The sequence below is a fragment of the Chaetura pelagica genome, unplaced genomic scaffold, assembly GCF_000747805.2.
Source record: "Chaetura pelagica isolate M959 unplaced genomic scaffold, ChaPel_1.0 scaffold55, whole genome shotgun sequence".
Lineage (NCBI taxonomy): Eukaryota > Metazoa > Chordata > Aves > Apodiformes > Apodidae > Chaetura > Chaetura pelagica.
The window spans coordinates 4,653,484-4,664,331 of record NW_009953571.1 but is presented as its reverse complement, the minus strand read 5'-3'; the positions used below and the strand labels follow the sequence as shown (position 1 = coordinate 4,664,331).

General features: G+C 44.9%; 1 protein-coding gene across 1 annotated transcript; it reads right to left on the bottom strand.

Moving 5' to 3' along the window:
- Positions 1-294: 294 nt before the first annotated feature.
- DLL4 (delta-like 4 (Drosophila)) lies at positions 295-10,033 on the bottom strand. The gene is made up of 11 exons (XM_009999605.1): positions 9,980-10,033; positions 9,579-9,842; positions 9,265-9,288; positions 8,020-8,095; positions 7,094-7,154; positions 6,855-6,985; positions 5,372-5,541; positions 4,076-4,295; positions 2,919-3,627; positions 2,050-2,158; positions 295-651 (listed from the first exon to the last, which is right to left on the bottom strand). Exons 1-11 carry the CDS (start codon positions 10,031-10,033, stop codon positions 646-648), a joined length of 1,824 nt encoding a protein of 607 aa, XP_009997907.1. The 3' UTR covers positions 295-645.
- Positions 10,034-10,848: the final 815 nt, after the last annotated feature.

Here is a 10,848-nt window from a genome sequence, read left to right as displayed (position 1 = left end):
GTCCATGCAGCAGGAGAGAGGAGATGCAAATAGGTGTGTAGCAGGAAGTATCAATCATCCCTACCCAATACTGTTCAGGTAACTGCAAAAAGAGCAGTCAAGTCTCTGTTTGGGCTTGTTAGATTCTCTTGACACATTTTAGGCACTTTTTAACCCAGAAAAAAACACTGAGACCTCGTTTATACTGTATCCATTACCAGCATAGCAATGTGTCTTTCTTCACACCTTCCATGGCAACATCTGTGATAGTTAAGTGCCTCCTCATCTACTGGCACCTCCCATAACCAAAGTTCTGGAAAGCCAGGGTTCTGTCCATGAGGAACTGGCCTCAGTATCTTTAAAAAACAAATTAAAACAACAACATTTTAAACCCCTCTCTCTTCCCCTCTGCCTCCCCTCTTCCATAGCCAATGAGATTTCTGGTATCAAACTTCAAACAAGGGCAGTAAGAACACAAAGGTGTATTGCATCTTTCAGTAAATTCACAGTCTGTCCAGTTCACCCAGTTCCATCCTCCGCCTGAGAGCAGCAAGTTGCATGTAATTAAAAACAGTCCGATCCAGTTCTGAATTGTAAACAATGCAGCAGGAACGTCCATCTACTGGCATTAGCAAATCTGAGGTGCAAATGGGCTGATCTTCAGTCTTATACCTGTCAAGATATAAAATAATACCAGGAATGAGAAGGGTGTGCAGAACTAACAAACTGGACTTCAAGTTATGTCAAACCAAAGCAATGTAGGCCACACATTTCTGCAGTGCAACTATCAGCGTTCAGTGGTTTTGTCTGGGTCCGGAGACAAGGAGTCACCAGCAAAAAAAGTTGTCTATATGATGAGTAGCCTCTCTGCCTGGACTGAGGGAAAGCATGCTTTCCCTCAAAAAAAAGCAGACGGTATAGTTAAATAGCTTGTGTGCAGAAGCATTAAGCCTGAATGATGTGGAGACAGGTTTCAGGAGCTGTCGTTCTGAAAATAAAAATAATTCTCAAGATGCCCGATGTAAACCTGGGATTCTAGCTTTGGTGAGCAAGATCTTCAAAGGAAGATACAGTATTTAGGTCAGTTAATAGGAATGAAGCGTCTAGCTGTCATTTGTATCTTTGATAATCCTTTCACTTAGTCTTAAACTTTGAATATTGCTGGTTGACTTGTGTTGCAGCTTGCCTTCAAGAGGAAAACTGATATCTGCCCTGGTAAGGCAGAAAGAATCCTGCAGATCTGACTCCACAGATCCCTGCTGCGTGGCACAGCAAGCTTCTCTTTCCTGGTGTCTGAAAACAGTCGTACAGATGGCTATGCTGAAGAAGGCAGGTATTGGTTAATGTCAAACTGCCTTTAATTTTCACTGAGTCTTTTCCAAAGGGTCAGTAATTCTCCAAAACTGGTTGGTTCCTCCATAGCTGCTTTTTAAAGACTTTCAAGCTCAATGCTAGGCCCTTCCTTTTTCCTGTATCCGTCCTCTGGCTTTCCAAAATAACATCAAAATCCAGACGTGTTTATCAATAACAGCATTAACTTAGGTTAGAGATTATATAGCTGGAGCTTAAATGCCAAGAGGTTGAAATTATCACAGTCTTATTACAGACTTCCTAAATGGCTGTTACACCTATACACTTACACATTCAGCTACCTTCCATCTTCTGCTGGAAAACTATGGTTTTGCCTGTTTCCCCAGAACACAGATTATCCGTTGCAATAATGGGAAAAAACATGGGTTTCCATCAATGGGCTTGTGCATTATTACAATTCCTATTTTTGCTGACTAACTATTTAAGAGAAAATAATCCTACAATGTACTGAATTTTTATGGGCTGATGTTCTATGCTTGCATCTCCTGCTGACTTATCTAAGCTCAACATTTCTGGTTTAATAAAACCAGAGCTGCTAATTTATTTTCCCCACTGTATGTTCCGTGTGGGCCACGGAAGAGGAGGCGAAAGCTGGGAAGCATCCCTGGAAATAGAATAAACTTCTCGGATGCAATTCTAAAGGATAACTTACCCCTTCACTTTGTGAATTTATGCCTGTTCACCTGTGTGTGTACTTACCTCTGTGGCTATGATGCACTCATTCCTCTCCTCTGTTATCACGAAGACGGACTGGTACATCGAATCCCTCGGAGAGCATATCGCTGATATCCTACATTCTGGCTTTTCACTAATGCAGGACAGAGAGAAAAGTACGTTAGTTGACTGCTAAGAAGCCTGACTCTCAAAACCTACCATGAATATGGAGGGGTGGAATGAGATAGCTGTGAAGGTGTGGGAGGGAAGTGCAGAAGATGAAGTTTCACGTGTTCTATATGATGGCAGGACAACATACTAGAAAAGCGGAAGTATGAAACAGCTACTATCTTCCTATGCTTCTGCCATGGCTAACCTAACAGCATGCTCATCAAATCCCTCAGTGAAACAGCCACAGGCATATCCCAGACAAGACTTTCAGTACACGTATCAGAAGTGCCATCACTCACTGATAAGCCAGTGAATACCTGCCTTTTTTATATACATAAAAAACAGTAATTACTTTTACTCTATCATTCTTCTCAGTAAGCAGGTAATTTTGTCTTTTTAATAAGTGAAGTACTTATTTCTACTCACTACACACCTGGGCTGTTGTTCCTCAAAAATGTATTGAGGAAAGAATGGCAGTTTTTACTCCCACCACTGACCTAGCCAGTCCTGCTCCCCTTCACAGCACCCATATTAGCAGCACCCTGCACAACACATGCAATGTAACTGAGGACAGCACTTGGCCGTGACACACACACTCCAGGTATGAAGATTCCTGGCTTTGCTCTGGTTTGAAGATTTATCTCCTTGAGGTTTCTTTTTTCCCCATATTTTATCATTTGCTTCTAAACTGGCATGAAGATGAGGAGCCTTAAGAAAGACTGGAAGGAGGAAGGCATTCTCACCTGTGTAGTCGGAGGGGAGACTTCTCTCCTAAACACTTTTCACTTTTGTAATATTTCTCTTCCTGGGTCCCTCTACTTGTCAGGTCTTTTACCAGATTGTAGTCCAGTTTATGATTCTTGGGTTTGTAGTTTGATTTCTCCAGCCCACAGTCCACTTCGAGGTCTTTATTTTTATTGGTGTTTTTGAGCTGGGAAGCTGGAATGAGATTGTCCTTCTGGAAGTCAGACAGGTTGTTCATTGTCTCCAAGTCCTGCTCTGGGTGCATCCTCATCTGCCTGATGACCATTGCTATCATGCAGAACAGTATGAGCAAAGCCACCAGCCCCACCCCCATGGATATAGCAATCCAGGGGACTGGTTTAGGAGGAAGTGTAACGGGCACTGAATAAACTGGCAATTCACAACGGTTGCCCATGAAGCCAGAAGGACAGTAGCAGACAAAGTTGGCACTATAAAGTCCGCTGTAGCATGTGCCTCCATTCTCACATGGCCCAGAAGCACATTCATCTCTGGTTTTGATGTCACAGTTCCTACCACTGTAGCCTGGCAAGCACGTGCAGGTGTAATCGTTGATCAGGTCGTGACAAGTTCCCCCATTGGAACATGGGTTTCTGGCACAATCATTGATGTTTATCTCACATTTCTGACCAGAGAAACCAGCCCGACAACGACACACGCGAATCTGACCAAGGTAAAAGCAATTACCATCTGAGGAAAAAAGCAAACAAAATAAAGAAAATTAGTCTGCAACACACTTCACTCAGAAACATAAACCTCTCCCCAGTTAGCATTTTATACTGCCTCAAGAAGAGGGAGGTTGTTTTCCAAAACAACTGCGCATCTAAAGGTTTCCTCTGATTTAGCTCATTGCACCACCATGCCTTAAAAACATGCCCCTTCTAAACATGTAATAGTTAATTTAATTTACTAAATTCTGCCATCTTCTCCATCACATGATAAACCTTGAGCATTGTTTTGTTGCATAGCAAGTGCCAGTGAAAGCCTCCTCCCCCAGCAAGAGACCCAAATTAGGGTAGATGTGGAATGCAGGGCGGGAGAGGGAAGAGTAGAGGTCAGATTGGATTTCTATCACTTCTGCACTGAAAAGCACAAACAAGTCAGAGACACGAGATCTTTTTTTACAAAAAAGACTCACCATTTGCACACGGGTTGCTTGTGCACCTGTCTACTTTTTTTTCACAGTTTGACCCTGTGAAGCCAAAAGGGCAAACGCAAGTGTAGCTGGCCCCTTGCTCTTTTTCCAAGCATGTGCCACCATTAAAGCACGGAGAATCCACGCAAGTCAACGCACTGTGCTCACAGTGAGTGCCATAGTAGCCAGGGGGGCACAGGCAGTGATAACCATTCTCCATATCCTGCAAAACACAACATGAGGCCACAGTTACTTGATGCTGACAAATAACAGCTCCTTGCACGCTTCTTTCTGGTCAGCAGTGAGGGCTGTTCTGTCCCTCACACCCACACTCTGATGTGGCAAAAGTGACATTTGGGGAGTAAATAACTGCTGGCTGGACTGCGAGGGACAGAGCTGTGAACCAACCATACTTGGCACATAGGAGTAACCATGCAGGTCCACAAGCAGAGCAGGTGCAGCTGTAGGAAGCCTACAGGCAACTAGGCAAAAAACATTACAAACACCACTACTGCCTAATGGAATCCCTAAAGTTCTCCCCAAGCAGAATGGCACGTGTCAACCCACACAGCTGTGATCAGGCCATTCACCCTTGAAATGAGTGCCCTTTTTCTTTACATGGGCTTACATTGCTTCGCCATAGGTAAGTCCCACTACTTTGATCAAAACGAAACTGTCTGGTCTTTCCAAGAAGAAAGAATCCAAGGCCTTGGAAGATGAGATCTAGGGTCTTGGGCTATTAGCTTTAAACATGCATCAGACTACATTTGATATCTATAATCAATTGATCTTTATCAACAGGCAGAATCAATCATTGACTGGGTCTGAAAACACACTGAAACACTAGACTGCAGGAAATGAAGAATGCAGAAGCCTGTGTCACAGAAAGTGCTTCAGCTGATTGTCCTCATATTGTCTGACTAGTGTCACGCCCGCAGCAGAAACCCAAAGTTTTCTTTTATTTGCCATTAAAATACAGAGTTGGCACATTTCTTGGTTTGAGAAGCTTATTTTTTACAGATCTACTCCCTCACCAGCCTTGGATCTTGCCAGCCTCTCATAATGGCTGCCACAGAAACCTAAGGATCAGTTGACTAGTTCTAATCTAGGTGATACATCTCCTCCTGTAACAGACTTCCTCCCCTGACACCTCTCGGGAAGGGCTCAGGATGATAGTTGTGAGCCTCAGCAATGCACCTGTGTGCTATCAAATTCCCATTATGCTGTTACAGAACCACATCTGAAAAGGAATACCGGGGCTTGCTTCACACGAGGACTTTACATTTGAAATGCCCTCACCGTGCAGCTACCGCCGTTCCTGCAGGGGTTGCTGTCACACTCGCTGATCTCGTGTTCGCAGTCCACACCGGTGAAGCCAGGTCTGCAGGAACACGTGTAGCTGCCCTGGCCAGTGTTCATGCAAGTTGCTCCGTTTTTGCAGGGCCTGTGGTGGGTGCAGTAGTTCAGATCTGCAAAGATACCAGGAGTTAGAGAAAATGTCTTTGGACAGCTGGGAAAAGACGTTCAAACAAAACCACTTTTGTCAATAAAAAAGACAGAATTTTCCATAAAGTATTTCCATCACTGTAATCCATGGGCTCTGAATTTTGAGAAACACAGCAAAATTTTAAATTTCTCTATGGTTTGGTACACTCTGCCTCTTTTGTGTGCATAAACCCATGAGCTGCAACAGGAGGTAGATGCCAAGTTGGAAAACATGGTTCCTAAGTGTATGTTCTCTGAAAAGCAAGCCAGGGCGTTTGAGGCACTTTGTGCACAACGAGTCACACCTCACTCACACAGTGAGACCCATCTTGAAAAGGTGTGCTCTGAGGCACGTCGTGGGGAGTGAAGGAAATAAAAGATGGTTTTGCCTGGAGATTTAAACAAACACTATGAAGTCTTTTATTGTTTATTTACCATACTCTCTTGTTATGAATGTTAGTAGTTTAAACTGTCTAAACTATCTGCCAAGCTGGACAGCCCTTTTTTTTTTCCCCCCTTTAAATCTGAGACAGAGGTTAAGCACACTAGTTCATAGGACATAAGCAGAAAATCTTTATTAGCTCAATAAATACCATAGAGTAATTTGAATACAACTGGTTAATAGATAACTACGAGCAGAAAAAAATCTGCAACTTTACTTTCCCTGCTTAATTCCGACTTCACCATCTTAATCCTATAACTGTCTTGAAAACACAGCTTGCTTTGAGCACTTAATGATCTCAGTGCCAGCAGTGCATATATGGCCTTGAGGACATGACTGCTCAGCTGGCTACGGTTCAGTGATTCAGTGGGTTGAATAGGTGGAAGTGGTCTGGTGTACCTTAAAATGGAACCTGTACTTTTCATTCTTGCTTACATGATTTTTCTCTCATGCTCCAGACTTATCACATGAGTTAACTTCCTTGCATGCAAAATAAGGAAGGCCCAAATGATGGTGTTTACTGCTACTGGAAACTGTTTAGTAAATTGTTATAGTTGTATAGGGAGCAAGTTAAACTTAGCTTGAACAGGCAAAAAAACTTGCCTGTTCAATAGTCATCCGGGTGACTGTTGTGGTTTTTTTTCCAGGATGAAAACTGCAGGTGCCAAAAAGGTTTGCTTGTTTCCAACCAAAATTACTACAAACATTGGTCTGTAAGACACCCGTGGTACAAACTCAACGCCCATGAACATGAACCTTGTGGAAATTTAAGGCCAGATCCAATGGGTCAGAATCTTTAGTCCAGTACTGAGGAATGCCCAATCTAGAGCCATAAGCACAGCCTTCAGAACTAACCTTGATCACAGAAGAGGCCACCCCATCCTTCATCACATATGCACTGCCATTGTGTTTTACAAGTCCCGTGGCGGCAGCCTATGTGGGGGATGCATTCATCGCAGTAGCGGCCCTGCCAGCCGGGGCGGCAGCTACCAGAAAAGTCAAATTAAAACATTAATGACATGGAAAAGAGTTTCAGTTTCTGTTACAAGGCGACGTTTTAACTGAAGTTCAGATTGCAATTGCCATCTACTTACAGGCACTCTCCAGGCTTGTTGCAGTATCCGTTTTGTTCAGTGCATCCAGACAGGCAGATGGCTACAAAGAGAACACAAAAAAGCAGAAATGTTTAGATAGGTACACATGGCAGCACAGAACACACTTTTTGCAGGGGAAATGCCAGCTTTTTTTAAAAAAATTATTATTATTTTGAAAACCACCTTCGCACTTCTAAAGCTTTATTTAAAAAATTCTCAGTATGGGGAGTTCTGGGGCAGGAGGAAGCGAGCAAGGAGAGCCAACATTTGACAAGTTGTCCTTTAGTTTTTCAGTTTATACAACAAACATGAACTCCTGCAACTCTTGCTAGGAAAGGAGCAAGAGGAGGCATCTCTGACTTGTGGGAACGAGAGACGGAAAAAACCCAAATGGGAGCCCTAAGCCCACAGTAAAGATTCCCACTTCTACACCACACCTGCCTCCTCTCCTCTGGCAGCAGGAAGGGTGGAAGCATTTGTGTGGGCAAGCTGCTAGCACTTTAACTTGGAACAGATACTGCCGATTCAGGGATATCCGCCAAGAGCCTTTCCCTGCTCGCTTCTCCTTGGCTGCTAATGCTCGCAGAGGTGAAGCACAGCACCGGCAGCTGCAGCCAACGGGGGCAAAGTCCTCAGCGTGGGGCTTGCTTGGTCTCTCGGGGCAGGGAGTGGGAAGGTCAGCATGATGACATGGCCCAGGGTGCCTGCCGGGTCACCCCGCACGACGCTTTGTAACAGCAAAGCGCTGTTGAAGCCACCGTGTTCTAGGGACCCGCCGCAAGGACAGCTACAGCCAGGGTCGGCTCACCTGGCAGAACCGGACAAGGGGACACGTTTTGGGGTCCCCTTGGACAAACGGGTTCCCTCCTGCTGCCGCGGGGCTGGCACTTCCCCTGAGGCCTCCAGGGCACCTCACCCCGCGGTACCTGGGGAGGCCGGAGCGGCTCCTACCCCTCCATGCACGGAGGCCTCCGGGAGCTTCACCGGCCCGCCCGACGCCCACTAAAGCCCCGGGGGGGCGAGGAGGGCAACATTATCCCTTAACCCCCTGCTTCGCGCTTCCCTTGCCGCCCGGCTACTAATTCCTGTGCTGAGTAAGAGCTTACTGAACCGAATTGTTCCACAGTAGATTCCCCCTCGAATCCTAAGTTTTGTGTTCCACCTATTCAGAGAGCTGATGGACAGGAATGTCCTCTTCAGTAGCATGTGGCCTGATGTTTATTCATTCCCACAAACGAGGATGTCAATATGGTCTAGTTTGATGTCTATTCATCTGTGGCTTATTTACTCTAGAACTGCTTATTTTTCTAGCAAGCTTCTGTTTTGCAGATGCACAGAACTCACAAATAAACTTGCTCAGGTACATACACAGCATTGCCTCAACCCCACCTGGCTTTCAACTATTATTTTTTTCCAAGTGTCTTACATTACTTATTCATAAAGCTCCTTAGAGAAAACAATGCTGTCTGCATTGGTTAAAAATCAGGAATGTCCACTCTTTAAGTATAACTTTAAATTAGTTCTCAGAGCCCCTTTTACCACCATCATGCCATTAGCCCACATATTAATGCAACAGCAAAATATAATAGGCTTCAATCCATGTCTCTACCAATTTTTATTCCTGCCAATAATTACTTTCATCTGTACCCCAGTCCACCCAAATGTCCAAGCAAGACACTATTTATAAAAAAACACCCCATCCTTGAATATTCTGTCAAGATTCGAAGATTATTTGCATATATCTAAAGCAAAATCAATATTACAATTTATTATTGAAAGAAAGGCATAAGACAATTCAGTAGGACAGAGGATGTTAATTTTGGAAAAGTCCCACATGCATGCAGTTGCTTTTTTAAACACATAGGTAACATGAACCAAGTATTAAACACATGATATCTTTTTGTCACTTAAAAAAATTGGGGTAGCAGTTGATGCATTAAATGCATTCCCTGTTAGTGTTCTCAGAGTTGTACTCACATTGGCAGTCAACTGAGTTGTCAGAGCTGATACTTTTTCTTGGGATGCATCCAACTCTCTTCGTAGCTTGCGAATCTATATATTTTAAGAGAGCACTTTACTGCACCATAATATGGAGAAAGAAAACAGCAAGACACAAAATGCAGAGTGTCCTGATAGCACATTTATGACTGTCAAATGTGATGTGTCCTTACCTCTGACTGGCACTTCTCTTCAGGCTATAAAGTAAAAACAGAAGAAAATACATGAGGATATTATAACCAGCCTGAGAAACAGATAACATTTTTCTGGTTTTTTTTTTTTTTTTTTTTTTGGGTGTGTGTGTGTATTTGTTTGGGTTTTTTGCCTTTTAGCTTTTTAAAAATTACCTTTAAAGGAAGTTCTGGAAATAAAGTCTAAAGGCGAAAGTAGTTTGTTTACATGGCAGATTAGCAGCGCGCTGCAGATCAGCCTTCCCTTGCCGCCCTCCTGCCCCACCAGCGCGATCGGGTTTAAAGTGGAATCTCACCGGCCACGTGAAGTTAAAGGGCAACTTAATGGGGCTGTCAAATCTCTCTGTATCCTTGATGCTGAAGGAGTTTATTCCCAGAACCGGGGTGATGATGCTGCCGAAAGTGCAGGAGCCCGGAGAGACCACTGCCTGAAAATGCTTCAAACAAACGCGAAAGAAGGTCCTGCAGTGGGGGGAGCAGGGCTTCCCGCTGGCCAGGGACCCGTGGCTATTCACGAATTCGTGCAGCTCCAGCTGGAAGACGCCAGAGCCGGATACCCTCTGCACAAAGGGGAGACACACAAAATAGCCAAATCAGACCTTACCCCGGCTTTGCCATGCACACTTGCTTCCATCACCCGCTTTACATTTCGTAAACCCTTTATTTTTATCATTTTTATTTTCCGATGTGCGATTACCTGCTGCAAAATCATTAAGAGAAACGTCAAGCCAAAGATGCGCGAGGCTGTCATCCTTGTGTTATTCAAGCCTCCAGTTCTTAGTGGGTTTAGTTTTTTCCTCCTGTATTCCTCAAATGGTCCAAGCGGGCGCTTCTCGGCCGAGGGAGAAAAGAGAGGCGTCACGGCGACTTTCCTGCAGCAACCTGCTCTTCCAGATATCCCTCGAGCAGCAGCCGAAACAGGAAGGTTAAATCCAGGTGTCGATCCCTTCGCTTCTGGGAATTAATCCTGCAGCCAACCGCCGACCTCTGCTCGCTGTCGTCGCCTTTATAAACTCCAAAGCCGGGGAGGTTTGGTGAGAGCCGCGGAGGGGAGTGCTCAGCGTGGAACCGCTCCTCCTTCACCCGGTGCTACAGCGCCCAGTAAATGGAAAACTTGCTTCCCTTCGAGCTGTTTATATACTTGCCTCGCATCCTCACAAGCTCATTATGTAAACTGTCAGTCAGACTCACGGCCGATCCCTCCCCTTTTCCATCTTTCCTTTCTGGAAAAAAAAAAAAAAAAAGAACCAAATGTTGCGGAGAGCCCTCGTATCCAGAATTAATACCCTGCTGCTGGGGCCGCTGCCGCGCTGCCCGCCGCGGAGCCGAGCTGATTACGAACCAGCCAAGCATCTGTTGAGATATTTACGGCGCTCGCCCTGGGAGAGTTCCCTCCAAGATCAGACGCCTCTCCACAGAGCAGGCTTTCCAGAGCGGCCGAACAATAGAGGACGAAATGTTTAAAAGCCACTTTCTGTCGTTGTTTAGTTCCTTACTTCGCTTCTTTACCCTCCTATCACTATGTGTCTTCCCGTCCCCCCCCCCGCCCGCCCTGGCCCCGGAGCG

What these genes read in the sequence shown, in the direction of transcription:
- DLL4 (XM_009999605.1), bottom strand. Translation starts at nt 10,033, where the DNA reads ATGACAGCCTCGCGCATCTTTGGCTTGACGTTTCTCTTAATGATTTTG. An exon ending in TGGCCTCTTCTGTGATCAAG is followed by an intron (nt 5,542 to 6,854) that starts GTTAGTTCTGAA and finishes GTATCTTTGCAG; the next exon opens with ATCTGAACTACTGCACCCAC. An exon ending in AAGCAACCCGTGTGCAAATG is followed by an intron (nt 3,628 to 4,075) that starts GTGAGTCTTTTT and finishes TTTTTTCCTCAG; the next exon opens with ATGGTAATTGCTTTTACCTT.